Consider the following 25,788-nt stretch of genomic DNA (forward strand, 5'->3'; position numbering starts at 1 on the left):
CTAATTCTGCTTCAGGAAATCTTCACCAATTCTGAAGAGGTCATATCTGATTGATAACTTGTGAAACTTTGCTCAATCTTCTCATCTTGCAGTTAAACTATCGGAGTTTCAATGATTAATATCATGGAAATAGCAGGTAACCCCAAAAGGCTAACACACAAAGTTCCTGCCTCAGATCAATTAAGTCATCGATAATCTTAGCCCATGTTTCTTTGACAATGGAGAGAATAATCACCCTTGTTAAACCAATTTGAATAAAAATAAGATTTGCAGATTTAACTTCATCCCATGGGGATGATATAAGTATTAATATAAGCCATCTACTATGTATTTTCATGGATCAGTGTATTGAAAACACTCAAATTATTGGAAATTCACACTTAACTAGCAAATTGATATTATCCATACAAAACTATAAAAAAGAGGTCTGAAACAACTACAATAGAGAAGATACAGCAGTCTCCCTGATTTGGATAAACTAGAAGACAAAAAGTGAAGAAATATGGTAAGTGCATTAAATATTTTGGGTTCTAACGGTCCCAACAAAGAAGATATGATAGTATATGACACTAATTAATGTTAACATAATTAGATATATTCAACACCATCCAAGATGAAAATCATCATTACGAAGTCCAAAGAAGCTCATAGCAAAAGAAAGGCAATAGGAGGTCTTAGAAGTGTCAAAAGTTTTAATTCTGCAACTAAACAGTCAGCCCCCGAAGAAGAGACCCACGGGACCGTCAACTCAGAGGATCAATGCACCCATTGCGATTGGGCCGTTGCGGCGGAGACACTGGTGCCGAAGTATCAGGGAAGGCTTTTAAAGGCTTCTACAGTGGAGACACCAACCATGGTTCAGAAGCAGGCCAATGGGTGGCTTCTACATACGGAGCGCTGGAACTATTGGAGCATGCTCATCGCCATTGGATGAATGGTCCGACAAGAAGGGGTGGGGAGCTTGCAATGGTGCAGGGTGAGGGCTGACAAGCTAGGGAAGCATGTGGCGGCAAGCAACGGGGTTGGTGGCGATGGTGCGAGGTGGGGACTGACTATTTTACCTTTCACTTTGGCATAAATTTTGCACGTGATGTCACATGCAGTGGATTCTGTCAAAGAAACAGATGGAGTTGTTAAAAATAGAGTCAATTATAGCAACTTCGAAAAGTATAGGTACCCAATGTAACTTTTTAAAGTCACATTGACCGCGAAAAGTTACATTGACGGCGATGCTAAAAGAACCTAAGTACAGAGGGAAATATGTAATTAGCCCCAAATTTTAGCCACAAGATATCCTTCAACCTACATCTAATCAAAATCCTTTAACCTAAATCTAACAAATAAATCCCCTATTATAGATGCCATACAAAGCACACCCTTCTTTCTAACCTTGCACTTCCATAAAAGATCCCTGTTCCCATCATGAATAATCAATCCACTCGACTCCAAATACTTTACTAAGAAATAAATTCTCTTTCATGGCAAAAATTACAGATAATTGCTCAATTTTGGTGCTCCATCTGCAGATAAACGACTACAAATTTGGAAGACAACAAGTATCTAATCAAATCTTAGAAAAATATGTTGAATATGGTTTTTATCGAAACCAAATCTGAACTTGGTTTCATCGAAAAAATCCATAAGTGTTAAATTTGGTTATCAAATTGAGAACTAAATTCTTCTAATCAAAGCCAAAGAGATAAAATTTCTTTGGAAATAGAAATATCAAGAGATGGCAGGATGAAATGCATACGATGGGAAAATCGAGAGGGGAGCGGCGGGTCATCTTCTCTTCCTCGGGAGCCATGCAAACGGCACAGTTCCCTCTTCGGCGGCTCCTCCGGAGAATCGAAGACGGAGGCAAAAGGAGACAGCCGCATCGGCCGAGGCTGACGCTGGCGAGGCTACCAACCGCTGCCGCCGTATTCTGCGGCGCTCGTGACGGCCACGGCGAGGGACGATGGGCCAAAGAGGCGGCGGAAAGGGACCAAGACGTGGAGGCCATGGATCGCCGCAATACGGCGAAACCGAGTGCAGGAGGAGAAGGCGGCGGCAGTGGTGGCGAGGAATTGATGGGAGGTCGACTGCGCCGAGATGTTTTCATTTATTAGAAGAAAAAAGAACGGCTAGAATTGGATGGATATGATATTGGATTGGATCGGATTCGGATCTTGGCCAAATAATACCCGATAAAGGTTCCTATTTACCCGGATTTTATCTCTTTTACTTTTGAACAAAATCGAGTCCGGTCGGATTCGGATATTATCTAATTTACCCGATAAAAATTGGAGGTGTTTTTTGGAGAGAATAAAAATATATTTTTTATTACATATTAAAATATTATGAGAGGATATATAAGTGGATTTCTTTGATAGAGTTAATACGATGACAAAGAATCAAGAAGCCATCCATAAACAACCTTTATTCTCTTCAATTAATAATTTATATCACGAACAGCTATTGATGAGCAAATTTAAAGCAGTAAATAACATTAAATTAAAAAAAGGAAAAAGAAGGTAAATAACACTCACTTTATTTGGTTGGCTATAATAATTATTTTGGGTAGCACGTGAAATAAGACAAACGTAGTCGCCTCATGCGGCATATATTTTATTGGCGATGAACGGAGGACAGACATGTCATTTCGGCAATCATCTGATCCTCCGGCAGTGGGTGACGCCGTCGCCCACCGGAAGCTGGCAGATCTCGATGCGCGGGTCGGCGGCGAGCTCCTGGTTGAGCTGCAGCACGAAGTCCAGGTAGTGGCGGAGGTAGCCAGGCAGGGGCGCGTCCGGCGGGGCCGCCACCGCGCCGCCCCACAGCGTGTTGTCGTACGCGATGAGGCCGCCCACCTTCACCAGATCCAGCAGCCGCCGGTGGTAGTTGACGTAGTTCTCCTTGTCGGCGTCCACGAAGACGAAGTCGAACGACCCGTGATTCGTCTCCTGCAGGCAGAGGAACGCACGAGTGATGGAGAGGAAGGAAATGGTCGCATCCATGAGTGATAGATCAACCCCCTCACGTCTTGCAGCAGCTGATCGAGGACGGGGAGGGCGGGGCCTTCGCGGAAGTCTATCTTGTGGGCGACGCCGGCCTTCTGTATCGTCGGCAGGCCAACCTCGTAGTACTTTCGGTTAGTGTCCATGGCCAGAATCTGATCCATGAGCATGTCACCAACGAGAACAGAAACAAAGGCTGAAGACTGAGGTGACGGGTATACGTGCCTTGCCGTCGTCGGGAAGGGCGAGGGCAGTGGCGAGGAGGGAGTAGCCAGTGTAGACGCCGATCTCCATCGTCTTCTTCGCTCTGGTGAGCTTGAGCAGCATGTTCAGGAACTGTCCTTCGTCGACCGAGATCGACATGATGTTCCTGCATGGATCATGCAAGATTAAAACAACAGCACTGTTTCCACTGCACGCAACTCAATTAGCATGAGGACATGATATGTAGTACATGGGATGGTTGGCGGTGATCTGGCGGAGTTCTTTCATGCATTCGGGCTCTCGGGGGAGAACGCTGGTGTCCAGTATGTACTGCAAGAAGTAGTACAGGATCAGAAAAGGTGGACGAGAGAGCAAGGAGGAAGTGAGAGAGTAGTAGTACTTGATAGAGGGCGTCGCTTTGGAGGAGGCTTTTGTGACCGACCTCCTGATGCGGTCTTTGTTGGCCATTCTGAGAAGCCATTGTTGTTGTTGTATGTGTGTCTTCCTCTGTGTTGATGTTTGTTGTAGGAGAACTATGTGATCAGCTTCCAAGGTTTTTGCTGGTCTGGGTGGTGGAGAAACTGTGGGCATATAAAGAGTAGGGGCCGGCTGAAGCCGGTGAGACTTGCAGGTGGGGGTGCGTGCTGCTTTGCTTGCCCCATTGCCACATATCTTGTTCATCCTCCCATTAATTGCAGCACACCAAAACCCTCTCTCACATTTCTACAGACAATTAATTGGACAGCTAGTTCTTGTCACAAACCCTCTCTCATTTCAGACAGCTGAACAGCTACTTCTTGTCACACCATCTCTCTCTACTCCCATTGGTAGAGTTACATGGACAGCACTGAATCTCCTCTTATATGTCTCTCTAATGTTATCCAAGATCATGATCTTAAAAAACAATATCTATTGCATTTTAAAGTGATATATATAATACACTAATCATTCAGATATCTCAACAAAAATCAAAGACTATGATATTAACACCTAAGCAGTGATGCTTTTGTCCGATTCAACTCATGTGCAATAAATTGTGGAATCAGATATATGTGGTACACATTTGTCAAAAAAATATGGTCAAGTTGTAGAGAGAAAAATATGGTCAACTTCTATAGTCGAAAGAACAAAACGGGATAGACAAAGGAAATATACCAAAATAAAAGAAAATGATAATATTATAAAAAGAAAAGAAGAAACCTACAAAAATGGATGTAGGAAGAAAAACATAACAGAAACACTGAACCAACCATTTTCTAACAAATATTTTTTTAATGTCTGTGTCAAAGTTTTGGATTGGTCATGTTCCTAGAAATTAGAAATTCAATTTGACTGATGTTAAGTTTAGATCAAATAGGTGCTAGTCAAACTTATAAATATTGTGATTAGCTAAAGATTAATGAGTTGACAATGCAAGAAGAGACAGATGAAGGCATAACAAGACTTCATGAGGGACGATAAAATTAATTCTAAAGACTCTTAATTTAACTAAAAATATGGATCACAAACACATACGCACGCACACCATGGAACGAACTAGTAGTTGAATGATGGATGGAGTCCATGCTGTTGACAGGAAGGTACATCATTAATGGACGATTGAGATGCTACAAATGAAAGAGAGTAGTAGTTACAATGTTTCACCTCAAGCTGTTCTTTTCTCTTCTTCCTTTTCTCCATCCATCCAACCTTGAGCTCATTTAGTACGCTACATTCATGTATACCAACTCACATGTTCCATCTATTGGTCCAGGCTTCTAACCTTTGACTGTTTGGTGGGAATCCATTTGGAGAGGCAACTGGAAAAACAATCTCAAAAACTCAACTCAAAACAGTAAAACCATTGGAATGCAGGTACTTTTCTCATTCTATCTGATCATGAATGACACTCTTTGCATGATATGTGAATGATAGGATGCATAATTTTGAATCATCTGACACCACATACTTGTTTTCTTTTGATGATAATAGTTGTGAGCTTAAGTTGTGCAACCTCTCATGGTTATTTTTTGTTTACATATGAAGACCAAAGAATGGTATAATGGCATGCCCTTCTATATGAAGAAGAAAGGGTGCTAGCTCTCTCACCTTTAGTTCTCACCTTTAGACTATGTCATGCATGTAGTGTTTGACCTGCATCTGACCTACACAATTCCGATTTTAATATTGCTTACTACTAAAACTAGCCATAAGTATGTTGAAATTTTTTCTTTGCAGGAATTTGAATCAGAGTAAAATTTATTCCATTACACATTAATACAATCTAAAAGCAGATGGTTATTTATTACTATGTGACTTATCATTGAGTCAAATTGTAGCTTAACCAAAGCTTTGAGTTTTTCGTTCAGTCAAAGAAACTTCTGTTACAATGTCATGCTTCAAAGATGCTGACATGGGAAAATTAGCACCCTAGTTAAATATTGCATTTATTTGGATCTTGATTTGATCAATTGCGTACATGTCCATAAAAGAAAGATTTGAGCAAGAATCCCTCGTGGAAGTTTGAGACCTCAATCCTATCACATTAGAATCAACCATGGAGTTTGCAAATTGAATGTCACCTCTGCTAAACATGATCTTACAACATTTAAAACATCTATAAAAACAAGGTTCACATGATTTGAAAATCTTGTGTCCATTAAACTAACACAAAATGAACAATTCTAAGAGCATTCACTCATAGAAAATCCATATAATTTCTATATTATTGATCCACTAAAAATATATTTTATGCTGCCAAAACTGCATATATTTACTTTTACATAATGTATAAGGATGCTTTCAAAATTATGATTTTTCATTAGTCTCTGTGAACAATGTAGCTCATGTTCAGCAGAGTTGATCTTTAATTTAAAGGCTCTCAACCCTCTAGATATATATATATATATGTATATATGTATATATATATGTATATATGTATATATATATGTATATATGTATATATATATGTATATATGTATATATATATGTATATATGTATATATATATGTATATATGTATATATATATGTATATATGTATATATATATGTATATATGTATATATATATATGTATATATGTATATATATATGTATATATGTATATATATATGTATATATGTATATATATATGTATATATATATATATATATATACATATATATATATATATGTATATGTATGTATATATATATATATATATGTATGTATATATATATATATATATATATATATACACACACACACACACACACACATTTCAGCAACCATTTTTTTTCTTATGGTGACTTAATTTGTAGGATATCACCATATATGTAGATCCAAATTAACAAGGATGCTATATTCTCATGTCATGAACTAGAAGGGAACAAATCTAATAGGATCTATGGAATGATAGATATCTAAAAAGCTCTCAAAGTTAATTCCAATTAACCAACCTAAGAAGCTCCCACAAATCTAACCGGGACTACATGGTTCTAACGAGTTTCTTTTTCAAATATATCTAGTTGCTGTAGCGATCTTCATTATGATTATCAAGCTTTTGTACAACTAATGACAAAAGAATCATAATTAACAATACAGAAGAATAATCACAAAAGTAGCAGATTCTTATGGCATAGTTAGAGCATATAATCTAAATGAATACGTCTAGCTCGTAAACAGCACCTCCTATAGGGAAGCAATTGTCAACAATGATAATGCAGGGAAAAAAGCTGCTGCTGCTGCTAGTCTTATAAGAAATAAATACAACCAAGAACTAAACATAACATTCCTAATCATTGAAAATCTGAAAGTTCATGTACCTAGATGATTCTAAGATGTTTGTCCTTTCAATCATTTCATTTTAAATAGAATCCTTCTTTTTTTTTGTTCAGTAAATGTCTTTCCCAATAACTTCCTTTTCTCAGCCCCCCTTGTAATGTAGCTTCTGCCTATGGTGTGCCATCATATGCATGAAGTAAAGGGTCAGAAATAGAGTATTCAAGTCTTCTATATGCATGTATTTGTTCTAATATAAGGAAACCTCTGCAAGGTTCATAGCATTATTATCGGTGGAGATGCTTGATGTCTATGCTTGAATTCCCAACTTAGACTTTCATAAATGAGGAGAACCAGGTTCATCATTTTCGCTATGGAGAACTATTGAGCCACTTATAGACACATCCTCAGATGAAGTGTACCTGCTGAGTGGCTACCATGTAGGAGAGGTTGAAATAACATAATATCTCAATTACCCACATCAGAAGAATATAAAAGATCTTTAATCCCAAGATCTGATAGTCATTTTACCTTAATATTATAATCAAATGCTGTGTAGTCCAAAATTTCTTTCACAGAGTGTACTACTATGGTACCTGATTCGCCTACTGATAGCTGATCCTTAAAATATAGATTTAATGTTCGACATTGAATACCTTCCTGATTTTGAGATTGGACCATGGAAACAAAGATCTATCTTTAGGTTCAGAATATCCTGATAATCCTCCGCATCACAATACCAAAGTACAAAACTTACATCATCTTGTCTACTATTCCCTTCTGAACTGAAAATTTCAGTGCCAATCCATCAGATGCATCTTCTGAAGCAGATATCACTTATTTTCTCTATTTTCTACCTTATTTGTTGTATTAGGATGATATAAATATTTTTCTGCTGGCACAACTCAGAAGGTGACTTTATGTAATTGCATCTACAATTACAAGTCATCCAAGGACCTTACCTTCCATCAACAAATGAACATTGTAGTTATGCCATTAGATCCACAAATTATCTCAATCACTCATCAAAGCTACCAAATTTCCTTTGTCCATAAGGTCCATTTGAACCATGTTTTTCCCTTCTAACTTCCAATGGATTTCAACTTTCGATCCATCATTGACAATCATCAATAGCCATCCTCTCCGTATGACTTGGATGCATGTCACGTCAGTAGCACAAAAGACCAATATGTCTCGAGCTATCTTGAATGCTACTGTTTGGATGCATCAGCAAGCCCAAGATCGTGTTGTCTTTGCATTTTGCCAAATGTAATGCATCTTTCGTTCACAAGCCATTCATTAATACTTCCCCAACTATCAAAAAGAAAGAGCAATAACAGAACAATATAAATCAGCATCAAGAAATCAAGAATCAAGCAACCAATAATACCGAAGAAACCAACGTTTTCCAAACCAACAGAACCAGCACAATAATCAATATCAATAAGGAAAAGGATTTTGACGTACGTTAGAACAAATCCATTAAATGGATTCGGCACTTACCCGCTGAAGACATCGCCGAAGGATACCCTGAGCTCCAGAGAGCTGAATCGGGCATCCATGGCGGCAGAATCCCACATCTTGGTGGACGATCGACTTCCACGAGTAGACCCCATTTCTTGTTGCAAAAAAACCTAATTCCTCAGCAACCGTAGCCCATCCGCTACTTTTCTTCGCTTCGATTCAAAGCAAGGGTACAATCCGATAGGGACTGGGGAGGTAGAACGAAGGATCGGAGGAAGGGGAAAGACTGGAAGCTGGAACAGAGCGATCAGGAAGACGGAGCCAAGTGAGTCAAAGGAGTAAAAGCCTTCAAGAAAAAAATAATTAAATTAAAATAAAAATGCACTTTACATATCAATCAACAATCAAAATAAATAAAAACTATAAAATATCAAAATTGAGAGGAAAAAACCCCCCAAATAAAAAAAAAATTGATTAAATGAAAATTAGAATGCACTTGACATATCAATCAACAATCAAAATCAATAAAAAAATAAAAATATCAAAAATAACATAGAAAAATCAATAGTTTTTACAATCAGTTTGAACTAATTATTATTATTTCACATATAATTTTGAAATTAAATCAGCAAAATACTAAAGTAAATTATGATTACACTTTTTTCTTCTTGCTAACCTCAATAATAAATAATGGAAGGTTTTGATTGCTACAAAATATATAGTTTTAGAAATAAAGTTTAAGGATCATTCAGATAATTTAATATTTGTATGCAACCAAACAAAATTATATGTTGTCTGTCTATTAACCATGCACAGCAAGAAATGATGTAAAACCACTCATATGCTGAAAACCAATTAATACAAGAACCCAAATCATTGATGATACTTTAAATGATATTAAATGTAAGTATTCTGAAAAATTCATCATGATTTGGTCCATGTATACTTTTAATCATTTTAATTTGTACAATATGCAATCATTTGAATTTAAAATTAAACCATAACATGATTGCCTTCCAAGAAATATTAGTTTAAATGGAAGATTATACAACACCTGATTAGAAGGTAATTATGTTAAACCTAAAATAAATTTAATTGTGAATAACAATCTAATATAAATTTATCTGATGTGGAGGGAGACAATTGAACTGAAAGGAATGATATCAGAGGGACCAACCAATCAATATACTCATACCAAATTGACTCACTTTGCAGTTTGCACTGAACAATCAAACACTGAAAAATAGATTTCAAATCAGGAGTGGGCAAACACTATCAATCATTAAGCATGTGTGCCTGACATATGTTGCTTTCTTTTGAGGCAAATGTGTTTGTCTTCTTTTGCTTTAAAATTATTATAAATTTTTGTGAAGAACAATCTAAAATAAACTACTGTTTTGTTCAGAGGGAGAAGAGTATACTGAATAAAAAGGAATGATATGAGAGGGACCAAACATTACTCACTTTGCAGTTTGCACTAAACAATCAAACAATTAAAAATATATTTCACGTTAGGAATGGGGAACACAACCAATCATTAAGCGCATGTATTTGGCATATTTGCCTTTTTATGAGGAAAATGTGTTTGTTTATTGTGAATAGCAATCTAAGAGAATTTTCTCTTTTATGTAGAGGAGGATGAACAGTAGATCAAGGAACTCCATCAACCAACTTTTTTCTTTTATGTAAGTCATCCAAAATTACATCAAGAAACTTTCTAATCATAAAAAATTTATTTAGATCAAGTTCTTGATTTGAGTACATCCGTAAAGTAAAACACAGATAATTCTTTTACATAAGACGATGATATAAGATAAGAAAGTGAATCATGCTTAATGGTTAATACCATTGCATATGTAAAGAAATCCGACTAAGTTATCGAGAATTACATCAAAAACTTCCTAACCACAGGAATTTTATTTAAGAATAATAGAATTACATCCGATATTATATAAAAAGGAGTGGTATTGGAGGATTACATCTGATATTTTTGCTCACTTTGCAGTTTCACTAAACAATCAAATAAATAGTAGATTTCAAGTTAAATAGTTAAGCCTCTGTTTTTGGCATATGTTGCTGTTTTTATGAGGAAAATGTGATTGTTTTGTGTTGCTCTACAAGTAGTATATATTTATTTAAAATAAGAATCTAAAGGAAACTTCTCTCTTGTTTAGAAGAATAAAAGGAATGATGTAAGAGGGACCAGGTAATAATTATGCCAAATTCAATCACTTTGCAGCTTGCACTGAACAATCAAACACTAAAATCTAAACTTCTCTTTTATGCAGAGGGAGATGGAGTATATGAAATAGGAAAAAGAGACATGGCAGGGACCAAGCAATCATCACACTCATTCAAAAATTTACTCTCCTGCAGGTTGCACTGAACATTCCAACAATGAATAATCTATTTCAAGTTAGGAATGGGGAACAACATCAATCATTAAGCCTGTGTATTTGACATATGTATCCTCTTTTTTCTCTGAGAAAAAGGTGTTTGTCTTGTGTTGCTGATTCCAGCTAATGACAAAGTTGGACCAGTAGAATACATCTCCAGAATCCATCCATATTTAATCCATCAGCAGACAATAACACAGCACCCACCCAACCCTGTAGGATCCATCCATTAAGAGAGAGAGAGACAGAGGGACCATAAAAGATGAAGTCAATGGAGAGGATGGGAAGAAACACTAGAAAGCAAGCATAAAGAGATCATGAACAGGAGTGCTTGGCATCTGTTTCTTGTTCGTTTCCATAGTGTGCCAAAGCTATTGCTCCAGCAATTAATGCTTGGAATCTCAAGTTCCAATCTTGGAGTCAATTGTACAAGGTGAAGAGTCTCTTGCTGGTTAAGTCATTTTCTGATACATATATAGTCAAACATGATTGGACAAAGAGAGGAAAAAGAATGTAAATTGTCAGTCATCTAATGTGCCACCTTATGATGAGCCTTTCCTTCCACTAATGGCTACAGCATCACAGTGGAATAATTGTTGGTAGCCTTTCACTATTACTACCACATATCAACCATTAGGGTTCTGATAAAAAAAAGTCTTATCAGAATAATTTAGTCTTATTAATGATTGAATTCATATTATGCTACTATATGATTAAATATTAAATTCATAATTATTCTATTTTTCCTTTATCGATATTGTATATCGCGGCAAGTTATTTTCATTGCACAACCATATCTAACATTGATCTTTGATCATAAATGATGAATTAAAGCAAATTAATCACCTATGGACATCATAACAAAGTCCAAACCATTAAGTTGGATGATGAACTAAGTACACAGTCCTTTCGGCTATTCTAACTCACTTCTTTCTTCAACCACTCTATCGTTTTAGGTAGAGTAGAAGATTATTAGGGGTTGGCTTCAATTAAAGTATATCTCCAACTATGTTAGGACATCACCGTCACTCACATGATAACAATGTTACACCTACCATGAGTCATCGATATTAGTCCCTATCATACTACAAAATCCAACGTAGAGTTATGTGACACTGTACCAATATTTTGGCTTAATATTAATATGTACATTTCTTATGATTATTTTGTGATTAGTGTTGACTAGCAACCTTAATCTTTTTCTTTTGCTTATTTATATTTTATTTATTTTCATATGAAAATTTTCTATTTTTATTGCAGTGAAATACTTTGTCTACCCACATGTTTATGTCCCATCCCTCTTCGTTACCGCTTCCTCATTGGAGGTCCCATGCGGGACCCAGTTGAGGGGCCCCGGACGCGGCCAATCACGAGGGTGGTTGTCTAGACCGGTACGCCGCGGGTGGAGTGGGCTAGTGTTGCTTGTTGCGTGCGGGATCATCTGCGTTGTCGAAATCAAGAAACCTGATATTACTCCACAAACCAGTCGCCGCCTCGGAACAATTATATGGGGCCTACAAAAAAAGGCGACGGTAAGGCGCCGCTTCGTGCTTAGAGCCTCGGACAAGACACGGGATCCACGAACCGACAGATCTACGTAGCCGCCGACACTTTCCTCGCTCTCGACCCGCCTCCCGTGTTCTTACTCTTTGCTCTTACTTCGTCCTCTGTTTCCGTTCCACTGTAACCCAAAGGCATAATCCAGTGGTGGAGTCAGCTTTCGACGTGCTCTTTTTCTTTATCCCCACCTTTCTCTCCCCTCCTTTGTACTCTCCTCTTCTTCTTCTCTCTCTGTCCCCCACAAATCGGTGTGCTTTGTCCCACCAACCTGCAGACGAGCACGCCTATCAAGAGGAAACAGGAAACGAAAAGAATAAGAGCAGAAAAGAATAAAACAGAGATAAAAAGAACAACTGAGCCGGTCGCGTTGCCAAATACCATCGCCTCTTTCTCTCTCGTTCCTTTCCTTCTACCCTTCACTGTACATGTTTTCTTGTGGTTCGTGTCCTTAACTCTTGGCTCCCATGCTGAGAATGATGCTTCGGTGGTGAAGTCAGGTCAGTCTGCAACTCTCTTGGAATTTTAGCTTACACATATTCGGAGTTTCCTTTTTGTTTCCTCTTACTGGCGATTGTTTTGGAGATTCTGTTTTCTTTCCTTGTTTTCTGGCTTGTCTGGAACTTCCTTAGCAATGGGATGCACTTGAAAGGTGCATTAGCCACTTTGTTTTGCCATGTTGCCTTCTTTGTTCCTTTTTCTTCTTGCAAAAGTTGGAACTGATTGCTTCTAGTTTCTTTGCACAGATTAATTTGCTTCTGAACTTTTAGTGCTAGAGTTCTTGGATTGCTAGACTGCAATTTTATCACTATTACTTCAGGTACTACTTTGATTGAAACCTCATGGTGATGATTTAGTGGTTTAGTGTCTCCTTTCGGAACACTAAAAGAATCTTGCACAAATTTGTATTCCAATATATCCTCGTTTTTGGGAGCTAGACTTATTGTGATTCATTTGGAGCTAAGCTCGATTTAGTGGTTTGATACCCAGAAGACCGATTCCTAGGTTGGGCTTTTGTTATTAAAATGGTGGATCTAAAGGTGTAGTAGAATTTGGTAAAAACAGAGGAGAATGAGTTTGATATTAGTGTGTGAGGAAGGAAACTGTCAAGGTGTACGGATCTACTTTGATATTAGTGTCTCCTTGTGCATTCTCTGATGTATATTGACTTACCAATGATCATTTCAGCCGCCAGTGAGAGGAATACGCAACATATATCTGGAGCCAACTGAACATAAATTTTATGTTCCTTATAAGAAAGATGCAATTGTCGTGTTACTTACTTGAAATATTTTAGTGAGTCTTAACTTATGGACACTACAGGCTAGAGAATTGGATATGGGTGTTTAAATACAAGCTTGTCAATTCTCTTCCATACTGTGTGTTCCTCTCGTAACATATATGAAGATTCTCGATTATATGACAGCTAAAAATTTGTCTTTTCAGTTCTTTGGGCTGCAATGCTCATCATTCATTCTGTTTATATTTACATGTATGTTTGAATGTATTTATGTGCAGAATGCAAAACATATAGTTGTGTATATATTTGATATATAAAAGGAAAAGTTAAAATGTGCCAATTGAAGATATCTTAGACCGTTAAATAGTTCAAAATGGGCATGGAAGTTGACAAAACTTTCTTAAAGGGCATGAATATTTTGCAATTGAAGATTTTCATCACGATTTGGAATGAACTCTCTTAGTCATTAGAAAACTTACATGATACAACAATAATAATAAGGTCATAAGTTTCAACTATTTGGAGTCAACTATATGGATCTTTTATCATAATTGAGATCGGTAAAAAGTCATATGTTTAGTTAAGTTTAGAGTACTTAAATCATTATTTATAATTTCTACTAAAATCAATTTAGGCCTTCCTCTATCACTTCTTGTACCACTAACATTAATCATTTTACCCCTTCTGACTATTGCATCTGGAGGTCTCTTAAACACATGTATATACCATCCTAAATAATTTTCTCTTATCTTCTATCGAAGCGATACTTAATTGTTTACGAATAAAAGTATTTCTTTTTCTATCTTTCTTAGTAACCCCATACATCCATCTCAACATTCTTATCTCGGCAATATAAACGTTTGTGTATTTTTTTTTTTCACTACCCAATACTCAGATCCATAAAACATTATTAGTCTCTTACAATTGTCTTATAAAATTTTTTATTTAATTTTAAAAATATCCGATCATCACACAGGACTCCTGACACCCATCACTATTTTTAGCATTATGTTTTTACTTTATAATAATATTTTTATCAATATTTCTATCTTATCGAATAATTGATCCGAGAACCCTAAAACTTTTACCTAAGTGGATTTCTCGTCAATCTAATTTAACTATATTCTCATGTTTATTTTTAAAATTACTGAAATTATATTTTATATATTCAATTTTAATTATACTTAATTTAAAACATTTAGTTTCTAAGGTTTACCTCCATAGTTTAAGTTTATAATTAATTCTACTTAGGCTCTCATCAACTAACACAATATCATCAGCAAATAACATAAAAGGTAAAGACCTAATATGGATCCTTGATGTAATCCTATGCTAATCGAAAACTCACTAGACACGTTCTTTATAATTCTAACACTAGTAGCTACATTATCATACATATCTTTAATAATATCAATATAATTAGTGGATACACTTTTTTTTTCTAAAACTTACCATAATAAATATCTAAGAACCCTATCATAAGCTTTCTCTAAGTCAATAAAAATAATATGCAAATATTTTTTTCTCTATACTTTTTTATTAGTTATCTTAATAAATAAATAGTTTCTATGGTTAATCATCCAAGAATAAAACCAAATTGATTTTCAAATATATTTGTTTCAAGCTTTATTATACTTTTGATAACTCTTTTCTAAAGTTCTATATATAATTTGAACAATTTTGTATGTCTCTCTTATTTTTATAAATTGACACTAAAAAACTTTTTCTTTATTCATTAGACATCCTTCCAAATCTCATGATTTTGTTAAATAGGCTAGTTAACTAGGCTACTTTCTTGTCTCCTAAATTTTTTCAAACCTCAATAGGGATACCATCAGGCCTCATACTCTTACTATTTTTATCTTCTTTAATGTGTCTTTTACTTTATTAACTCTAATTTTATGAATAAATCTATGATTATTAAATCTATCATTATTATTTATTATTAAATATAAGTCTCATGTGGAATATTCATTAAATAATTTATAAAAATATTTTTTTATCTTTCCTTAGTCTCGTTATCATTAACAAATATTCTTTGGTCTTCATCTTTAATGTATTTAATATTATTTAAATCCTTATACGTTTTTTCTAAAGCTTTCGTAATTCGATATATATCTTTTTCACTATCTTTAGTACCTAATTTATTATAAAAATTATCATAAGTTTTATATCTTCCCATTCTAATTGCTTTTTTAGCCTCTTTTTTAGATTCTTTATATCTTATAAATTTTTCTTATTTTTATAATTTTATTAATATTTAAAATATGATCTCTTAGTAAAAATTATTTTTTGAACTTCCTTGCACCACCAGAAAGTTACATCTCTACCTTTAGTTTCACCAAGAATCTTTTTGGTTAAACTCCTAATCTTATTAGCCTTTATAATTTAAAATATTAATATTATCCTTATCTAAGTTCTAAGTTACATCTCTTTCCATCTTATTCTTAAAAGTGTTTACATTATCGCCTTTAAAATTTCACCATCTAGTCCTAGTAAACTTTTTACTCTCTTTTTCTTCTTTCATTTTCTATAGTAAATATCTAATATCATCAACCTATGTTGATTCGTCAAACTTTCACCGGGTATAACTTTATAATTTTAAATAACTTTACAATACCTAGAAAACTTACATGATGAATAATATAAATCATGAGATGTTACAAGGTAATTAAGAATGTATATGGGCAATCATCACTGATGTTGTTTAGAATCTACTCCTTTTTCACTTTCCATCTCATTTTGCACTTGTGCTAGTACTACTCGTCTATCGTACCATCTCAACTCTCGTTTGTTAAAGGAAATTAACAGTCCATCCACTTGATAATTCTTTTGTCATATAAATGCTGAATAGTTGAATAGGATAGGATGCCTTAATTTTACTATTAATTGAAAAAACTTTTTAACCTCAATTTTTTGACTGCTATCTTTACATGCTTTATAGGAGCTTTTCAGAATCATGGATAACAAGACATGGATTTGGAAGAAGAGATCTACAGAGAAGAACATTGAGGCAAGCAATAGTCACATCTTCTGCTTGATTGGTCATTGCTTGTTATCCTTCTTCCCTCTTTTAATATGAGAATGGCCAGTAATAAGAAATAATTGGGTACCTTTTGTTCGAAATCAATATATAGTTTCAGTGAACTGAACTTATAATTTCCTTGTATTTTTATAATGCTTTCTGAATGCTTTATAATATTGGCATTTAGTAAAAGGTGGTGGCAACTGAACTACAAATTTCAGGACTGCTTCATGAAAACATACATGGAGTAGTTCTACACTGTCATTTCATACTATACAACTAGTTTCAGGACCTCACACTTTGACATTCTAAGGATTTCAAAATATATACTCAGCACTTTTTGATCTTTGAATTTTTATGGAATGTTGTTTAGTCTAAACTATTGTTTCATCAGCAGGAAGTTCCTTCTTGTATATATATAATTGTACATTATTAATGAGATATTATAGCCCATATCTCATTGTTAATGTGATAACATAATTCATATCTCCTTGGTGTTAGTTTTGTTGCTCGAGTCCTCTGCTAGGATTCTAGCTTCATTTTATAAAGTCCTAATCAGATCACCTTGAAATCGATCATAGATATATGATAAATCAACTCTGTTCAATATGATCTGCAATGTTTAGACACACAATTTTCTATAGTTTATAGAACAGTTGTATTGACATGTACCAACCAATATTTATAGGTCCAACCAAGGAATGGTATCAGACCATATTAGCTTGGTGCTAGCTGGTATTCATTTTTTCATTTTTTTTCTTTATTGATTTTGGGCAGTATAAGTCAGTCGATCACCAAATATGCCAAACCTGTACTGGTCCAACAAAGTGTTGAAATCGCTATTGGACCAAGATTTTGAATTTTGGTTTGGATGTGTTTTATATGGAAAGTGTAAAAGTATGACCTTGATCTAAATATTGTCAGATGTATGCAGAGAAATATGATTTGTTAAATACTTCTATGTTATTGATAAATCAAAACATATCCTATTCTATCAAGACTACTTATTTTCCCTTCTTTTGTTGCATATATTATAATACTTAAAAGGGGAAGAAGGTTAGAATTGTCAGGATTTGGTTATAGTTACTTTCCACATCAGTAAGGCTTTCAACTAATCTTCCTTTGAAATGTAAACTTACAGTCAGGGACTAAGACAATGGCATTGATATAGATATTAACAAATTAAAAAATTCAGTGAAGTCTAACTAACTAACTATATATATATATATATATATATATATATATATATATATATATATATATATATATATATAATTGTTGTACCGCTCGAAACGGTATGACATGGGCAGTGTGTATGGGTTTGGGTGTGGATTGATATGCAGACCACCCCTGTTTCAAGCAGTCTGATTAAAATAGTAAAAAATTAAAAATTGATCGGCCCCAATCCATTTCATCGTTAAAAAAGAAAAAAAAAAAAGCAAGTTTGTGAGTCCTTTTCTAACATACGATGTCACAACCCTCGTTTTTGCCTCTTTGCCACTGCGATACTATAACAGTGCTGCCTCTTCACTGCTGTGATGCTGTCACTTCCACTTGGACGCTGTCGCTGCTGTGCTTGATTTCCAGGTATGCTATCACTGTACTTCTTCTCCTCCTCTTCTTTCTTCTTCTTCCTTCTTCCTCCTCTATTCCTCCACCACCTCTTCCTCTTTACCCTATTTTTCTTCCTTGTCGAAACACCGGTATGCACTAGTATACTGTGTGTTGGTACATCGGTACAAGTACGTACCATTCTAGTAGATTGCCGAAACGGGTCCAATACCTAAAAGGCAAACCCTGATTATATATATATATATATATATTATATATATATATATAATATGTTTATTAATAGGAGTTAGAGTCCAAATTACTTAAGTAAAGTCAAATATTAATTATTAATTACCTCCAATTTAGAACAAAAGCAACTTGATTTAGGAAAGATTGACAAGGAAACTGCAATTAGATGATCTGAAATACAATAAAATATTTTAAAAAATATATTCTAGTTTTGAAATATATTGAAGCCTAATTAGGTTCCAGCAATTCGATGAAGTTCTATTAAAGATTAAAAGAGTTAATCCATAATGGTTACAATTTAGTATCAATTGACTGGAATTAATTTACTGAAGATTTCAGGAGATTCAATAATATGGAACTGAGAGGAAGTAGGAGTTTGGATTGATAGATCAAGCTTAAGTTCATAGCTGTCCTGATGGTTATCTGCTTAAATGCACTTATTCACTAGAGTAATTCTCATTTCTGTTTTCAGTCACTATTAGATAGTTGACACTTAAAAATACATATTATTATCTGATCCCAAGAAATATCAAACTATTTTGTCTCCAATGAAAAAATGTCGTTCCTTTCTTATGATTGGAGTCATTCTATATTTGTTGATTATTGTATTCAGAAAGAGAAGGCCCTTGAGTTAGAGAGATCCTTAGACGACTTAAATGAACAACTATCATCTGTTCGCACCGAGTCCAATGCTAAAGATGATCTTTTGGCGAAGCAAGCAAAAGTAACTGAGGAAGCAATTGCAGGTTTAACATTTTTTTCTGAAGTTTTGCATAGGACACTAAATTCACATAAAATGAAAGATTTCTACATGTTCCTTTTTGCCTTACAAGTTCACCATGCTCTACTTGTTAGGATGGGAAAAAGCAGAAGCTCAGGCACTTTATTTAAAGCAACAATTGGACGATGCTTTATTTCAGAAAAAAAGTGCCGAAGAAAGAGTAATTGAAACAGATGTGGCATTAAAAGAATGCATGCAACAACTACGTGTTGTTAAGCAAGACCAGCAGCTCTTCATTAACAATGCTGCCTTCAAAATATCAAGAGAACAGGAGAAGATAGGCATGTTAGAACAGAGGTTGATTGAGACAAATAAGAGGCTCACTGAATTAGTTATTGAAAATGGCAACCTGAATAGAATTATAGAGGTCAAAGAACAGTTGCTTAAAGAATTGAGCGAGTCTATATCCAAGTCAGAGTCAAAATTAACGGAAGTAATAACCAGACTTGATTCATCAGAGATTCAATGCATCTCTGAAGTATGAGGTTTGCATTCTTCAGAAGGAGATTGAGATTCGAAATGAGGAGAGAGAATTCAATCGGAGATCAGCTGATGCTGCTCATAGGCAACACCTAGAGAGCATTAAAAAGATTGCTAAGCTGGAAACAGAATGCCAAAAATTGCGTGTCATGGTCCGGAAGCGACTACCAGGGCCAGCAGCTTTAGCTAAAATGAGAAATGAGGTTGAAATTCTGAGTGAATATGCCATTGAAACAAGAAAGAAAAGGACAGAAATTGGGTTAGAGAACTTTTATGATACATCAAGCAAAGATATGACATCTCTTGTTGTGAGATTACGTGCAATTCAAGACGAGAACAAGATTCTCAAAGAATCATTGACTAAGAAAAACAATGAACTTCAGGCATCACGTATCATGTTTGCTCGTACGGCATCCAAACTATCACAGGTTGAGACACAACTCGAGGAATTATCAAAAGGACAAGCATGCTTTGAGCTAGCAAAGAGCAGCCCAGTGTCTCATGACCTTCCACTTTCATCAATTTCGGAGAATGGTGGCAATGAAGATAATGTTAGTTGTGCTGAATCATGGGCTTCTGCTTTAATTTCTGAGCTGGAGCATTTCAAATGTGGAAAACTCACTGCACCATCATGCAAAAGTGTTGGAATATCAGAATTAAGTTTGATGGATGATTTTGTTGAGATGGAGAAACTAGCAGTAATTACTGTGGATAAACATTTTGAAAGTTCATTCAGTACGTTGAGAGATAACAATGAATGTGTGACCACTAAAGAATCTTGTACAGAACCTGATCTATCAGAAGAAACAGATAAGGAGCTTGTTGCAATCAAGGATCTCTCTCATTTCGGTGAAACAAACAATGAAACTCAAGTTAAGGAGTTGTCACTAGAAAACTATCCTATTTGGCTACAGGATATTTTAAGGGTCATTTTAAAAAAGCATCATATTATGAAAAAAAGTTTAAATGCCATTCTTGATGATGTTAGAGCTGCTCTGGGTGATTGGGATGGTTCTATTGAGCCAAAATATTCAAATACCCTACACTGCAATGACAAATTACCTCAGCAACCTAAAAACACTTCATCAGATACATTTGATGGAGCAATCAGTACACACCTAGTGAACAGTAAAAGCAGTATCCAACTTTGTCAGTCAGTCTTGGAGAAACCTGTCCTCAAGCTTATTGAATTGGTTGAGGGAATCATTCAGAGAAATATTAAAAGTAAAAATGGTCGACATGGATTATCTATAGACAATGAAGGTGCTTCTTTAGCAAATAGATACATTGCTCGTGCATTTCTTTGGGAAGGTTCTGAACTCACTACTATTTTAGAGAATTTTGTTGCTGTATGTAATGATCTGTTGCATGGGAAGGTTGATCTTCAACAGTTCACCGCTGAAGTAACTTCAACTCTGGACTGGATTATAAACCACTGTTTTTCCCTTCAAGATGTTTCAGACATGAAAGAGACTGTCAGGAAGCACATGAATGCAGATTCATCATACAGTAGTGACAATGAACTAAAAGCTCTAACATACACAACCAAGGATATAGATAAGTTAGATACACATGAAGAATCCTCTATTTCCGAAGAGAGAAATATACCTTCATCCTCAACAAATGCTCTATACATCTTATCCAGAATGGAAGATATTGAATCCAAACTGAGAGACGAAAATGAACGACTGAAACATGAGATCATGGGTATGGAGTCTATAAAGAATGATTTGGAGGTAATGCTTAAAACATCTAGTGCTAAGAATGAAGAATTGATAGCTCAGATCCACGAATCAGAAGAAAGCATTTCCAATTTACAAGCAGAACTAGCAAGACTCAAGGAATCCAAGGTAAAGATTGAAGACCAGATTATAAGCCAAAATTTGACTAATGAAGACCTAGAAACACAACTAACAGTTGCAAAGGCTGAGTTGAATGAGGTTCGTCAGAAGTTCTCAGCCCTTGAAGTTGAGCTGGAACAAAAAAGTAATTGCTGTGAAGAATTAGAGGCAACCTGTCTTGAACTACAGCTTCAGTTAGAAAGGTGTGAACAATTTATTTTGAGTGCTCTCTTTTATTCAAAATTCTGCAGATGCCATCTGAGATCTTTAATCTTGTTTGACACAGTGCTTCATCGAAAGAAACTTCCAAAGATATGCGCCCAGAAGAAAAGAAAATCCAAGCAGTAAGCTCTGTTAAATCACTTTCTGAGTTAAAAGACTATATTAATCTTACTGCTTCATTTACAGTATTCCTGAAAGGAGAAGTGAGAATATTTGGAAGGCATTGTCCATAGTTTTATTCATTTAACTGAGTCAATATGTTATTTTTTGCTGATTGAGACGAAGCTCAAATTTACAAATTTGCATGTTATCTGCAGTTATATAATTTATTAATGTAAATTGATCTTATTTTGCAGTTACGGGTACACTGTAAATGAGAAATGGGTAATAATTACTTGGTCTGGGGTTATGAATGTAGGTCTTCAAAACCAACTGGATTTTTACCAGTTGAAACCAAAACAGGGTGCAGAACTCAATTTATGAGGTGGTACCAGTTGATACTGGCCGTACTGCTCAGTAAGTTGATTGAACCAGGCATACCATGTGGTTTTGGAATGGTACATCCACCGAACCAGGTGGTATGCCTATGGTCTAATTTCCAGCCCATCCCACCTCTTTTCCCACCTGAGACCTCCTTTCTCCTCTCATTCTTTTCTCACTCTCTTTCAGCCTCTCATTCTTCTGCTTTGTCAAATCAATCTTGGAGTCTTAATTCTCATCCAAATTAAGCTAGGATCTTATGGAAGATTAGCTATTTCTCCAATCTAGGGTAAACTCAAAATTGAGGCTAAATCTATAGTATTATTTCTTATCTTACTTTTAAATCACCATTCTTGTTTAATTTACATGTCTTTATGTTTTTCTCATGATTTCATGGTTAGGTTCATTCTTATTTAACTACATGTCTGCATAAATTTGTTTTGAAGCCTTACTTTTATTGTTTAAATCAGATCTTCCCATTTCTAGCATAGGTCTACACTATCTGTGAACATTTTGGCTGAAACCGCCAAGATCAAGGATCTTGGTAGATTCATCTTGCGAATCTTGGCAGATTTTGCTAGCCGATCTTGTTAGATTCTTGGTCTTGGTTGGAGCCACAAAGAACTTGGTGGATCCAGACTAAACTCATCAAGATAAACACATGTATCTTCGTCAGACCTACCAAGAAATTTTAGTTTAGTTTGTTGTAGTTTTCTACTTTAGCACTATCATCAATTTGATAAATCAAATATTAAAAGTTCAGCTGCTACCATAGTAAGTTAAAATGCTTTATGATGCTATGGTTTTCCACATTTTTAAGTCACTTATGGATGTACGAACTTAGCTTTATGTGGCATGTATTTCCAACGGTTCTAGGAACATTGTTATTTTCAATCCACACAACATGGACTCTGGTAGCAAAGAAAATACTAAATATAACCTCTTCAGGTTATATTAATTTAGTATTGTTGAAATAAACATATTATTGATGCATATTCTTGTCACAACTTTATAGTTTAATGGTGGCTACATTATGGAAGATCAGTATCTAATTTAAAGAAAATTATTAGGTGAGTCTTCTTGTAGATCATATCATCCAGCCGTTAAAAATATATGGTCCAGTTCCTTGATTCACATAAAACTTTGTATCATCAGCATGTACAAATGTTAGGAGAATTTGGTCTACATGTATTATAATGTGTTTGCAGTTACAACACCTAACTTGGTATAGAAAGAGAGGAGGCTGAGGTTGACTCATTTGATTCCCAATTTGTGAAAGATGATTTAGATCCTATTGCTAGGGGCAATCCCACATACTAATTGTAGAAATTAGTTAGAAGACTATTGCTATTCCAATCCACTAGTGTGGCACACATATTATCAATATTATATATGCCTTCAGGGCAATTTCAATACTAGATTTTGCAAAATTATCATGTTGACCTCCTGCAACCACATAACACACTTCCAAAATGCATCATAACATTTGTTTTGTTATTTGATTAGGCATGTCATATTGGTGTGTACTGTGCAGTATAAATTTTAATATAGTTATATGAGTTCAATATTTGATAGCTCTTATTACTGGAAATTTGTATTAAGATTAGTCTGATGTTATGTGATATATAAATCATAATAGTTCTTAAATTATATATAAAGATACAAAATTAAGGCAAAAGCAGAAAAAATCAAGAATAGCTGCCTGATTTTGATATTAGGTCGTTTGGTAAGTGCTGACCTATCTTGACCAAGTGTTGGTACGAGGAGGTATCAGTACCGTAACAATCCATCTAATGTCAGTCCTTGACGACTTTGTTTTGTGGTCAATACAGAGGAACTGATGATGTGTTAACTGGATCAGCCCTATGGTTGCCTTGAAAAATGCTCAAAGGGGATTTGTTATAAGGATCACCTCGCATCAGTCAAAATTGCGAAGGATCAGCCAAATCCTACCCTATCTCACCCTGGGTCTATCGATCTGTACGTACTGGCTTAGATTAGTGTGATTATAATTGATTATAACTGTCACAGGGTTACTTATGACAGTTATAGCGAAGATTTGTGAGAAGGTAAAACTAATGCTGATTTTACACGCTCTTGAATCAAAGTTGTGATTTGAAGTCATGTGAATTTGATTCTCAACTAGTGGCACCTAACTTTTAACTTTATTGCTTTAGTTGCACCAATAACATATCATGATTATGAAATTTTTTTGCTAGCAAGAACTAAAAATTATATCTCTATGATCTTGCAGGAATGTGATATAGTTGCAGCTTCAGAAAAACTTGCCGCTTGCCAAGAAACCATCTTAAACCTAGGGAAGCAATTGAAAGCATTGGCATCACCGAAAGATGCGTCTCTATTTGACAAGGTGATATGTAGTCCTGCTGCTTCGAAATCAAACCATTGGCCCAAATCACTTGATAATATGAAATCAGAGGGTTATTCAAAAAATGAGAAGGGTAACTCTCCGAACAAGAAGCAAATCGTATGCACCGAGGCACCAAATCCACCATTTTCGGCTTCCGAGAACCCAAATGCAGATTTGCTATATGAACACAAGATCCACATAAACCACCCACCAGCTGCAGCTTCTGATAACCCAAATGCTAATTTGTCACTCAACAAGATGAACGAAAGCCCGATAAAATGTATCACTCAGCCGTCGCCGGAAAAGTCACTTGGTGAGCTTTCTGGTTTGACCGATTCTAGCAAGCAAAAAGGTGGGCCTGATGTAGGCATGCTCATGGTTGTACCTAAGAAACAAGGAGGACTCAGTTTTCTGCGAAAGCTTTTGCTGCGAAGGAAAAGAAGCAGCTTCAAGAAGCTTGCACTTCCATTGGGTGCTTAACATAGTATCATCATTGAAACCTTCACATATAACACAGATTCAAGTGTTTGACATACCTTTGGTGAGTTTTGGCTTGTAAGTGCAGATTCTGGTCGAGAGCAAGAACATAGATTCTATGCTTGAAGTATAGTTTTGGTGTGGTTTAAGTTTCGATTGTGTAATTTCCACTTGTTCCTTCCTTTGGATGTAATCTAGATTACATTGACAAATGTGATTATGGAAAATGACATCAGGTTGAGTGAAAATATAAACACTTTCAGCTGCTTGTATATAATAAACAGCAGCTGTTACCATTAACACTCTTAATCTGCAAAAAAGAGATGTTTATGTTTCTGATATGGTTCATTATGTAAGAATTTGTCTTCAGTGAAATGAGTTATATAATTTGTAGGGAAGTTGTTCTTGAAAGGCTAACAAGACAGATGTGCAGCTCTCTTAGCCATGAAATTAGAGTCACATGAGCATCTTCAAAGGTACATGAGAACAAATAATATTGAGTTGTATCGAAGGTACCGATTAGTTTAACTAAAAAAAAGGCTTTTATAGATTATTGTATGGTCTTGAGTTTGTATTTTATCTTCATCTATTAATAGATAACATATTGAAATCGTTTTGTATTGAGATATCCACCAATCACTATTTTAACTAAAATTATTTTATATTAAAATATCTACCAAACTAAAATAAAAAAATAATATATCAACAAAATGG

The 25,788-nt window shown here is 35.2% G+C and overlaps 1 protein-coding gene and 1 pseudogene across 1 annotated transcript; one reads left to right on the forward strand and one right to left on the reverse strand.

The window, feature by feature from the left end:
* Positions 1–2,517: 2,517 nt before the first annotated feature.
* LOC108953745 (caffeoyl-CoA O-methyltransferase 5-like) lies at positions 2,518–8,730 on the reverse strand. Its single transcript, XM_065166018.1, has 6 exons — positions 8,444–8,730; positions 3,604–5,002; positions 3,454–3,533; positions 3,225–3,369; positions 3,023–3,154; positions 2,518–2,945 (listed from the first exon to the last, which is right to left on the reverse strand). Exons 2-6 carry the CDS (start codon positions 3,682–3,684, stop codon positions 2,652–2,654), a joined length of 732 nt encoding a protein of 243 aa, XP_065022090.1. The 5' UTR covers positions 3,685–5,002; positions 8,444–8,730; the 3' UTR covers positions 2,518–2,651.
* Positions 8,731–12,438: 3,708 nt separating this feature from the next.
* On the forward strand, positions 12,439–25,374 carry LOC135649658 (filament-like plant protein 4; annotated as a pseudogene).
* The last annotated feature ends 414 nt before the right edge of the window (positions 25,375–25,788 follow it).

Source organism: Musa acuminata, chromosome BXJ3-9 (genome assembly GCF_036884655.1).
Source record: "Musa acuminata AAA Group cultivar baxijiao chromosome BXJ3-9, Cavendish_Baxijiao_AAA, whole genome shotgun sequence".
Classification (NCBI taxonomy): Eukaryota; Viridiplantae; Streptophyta; class Magnoliopsida; order Zingiberales; family Musaceae; genus Musa; species Musa acuminata.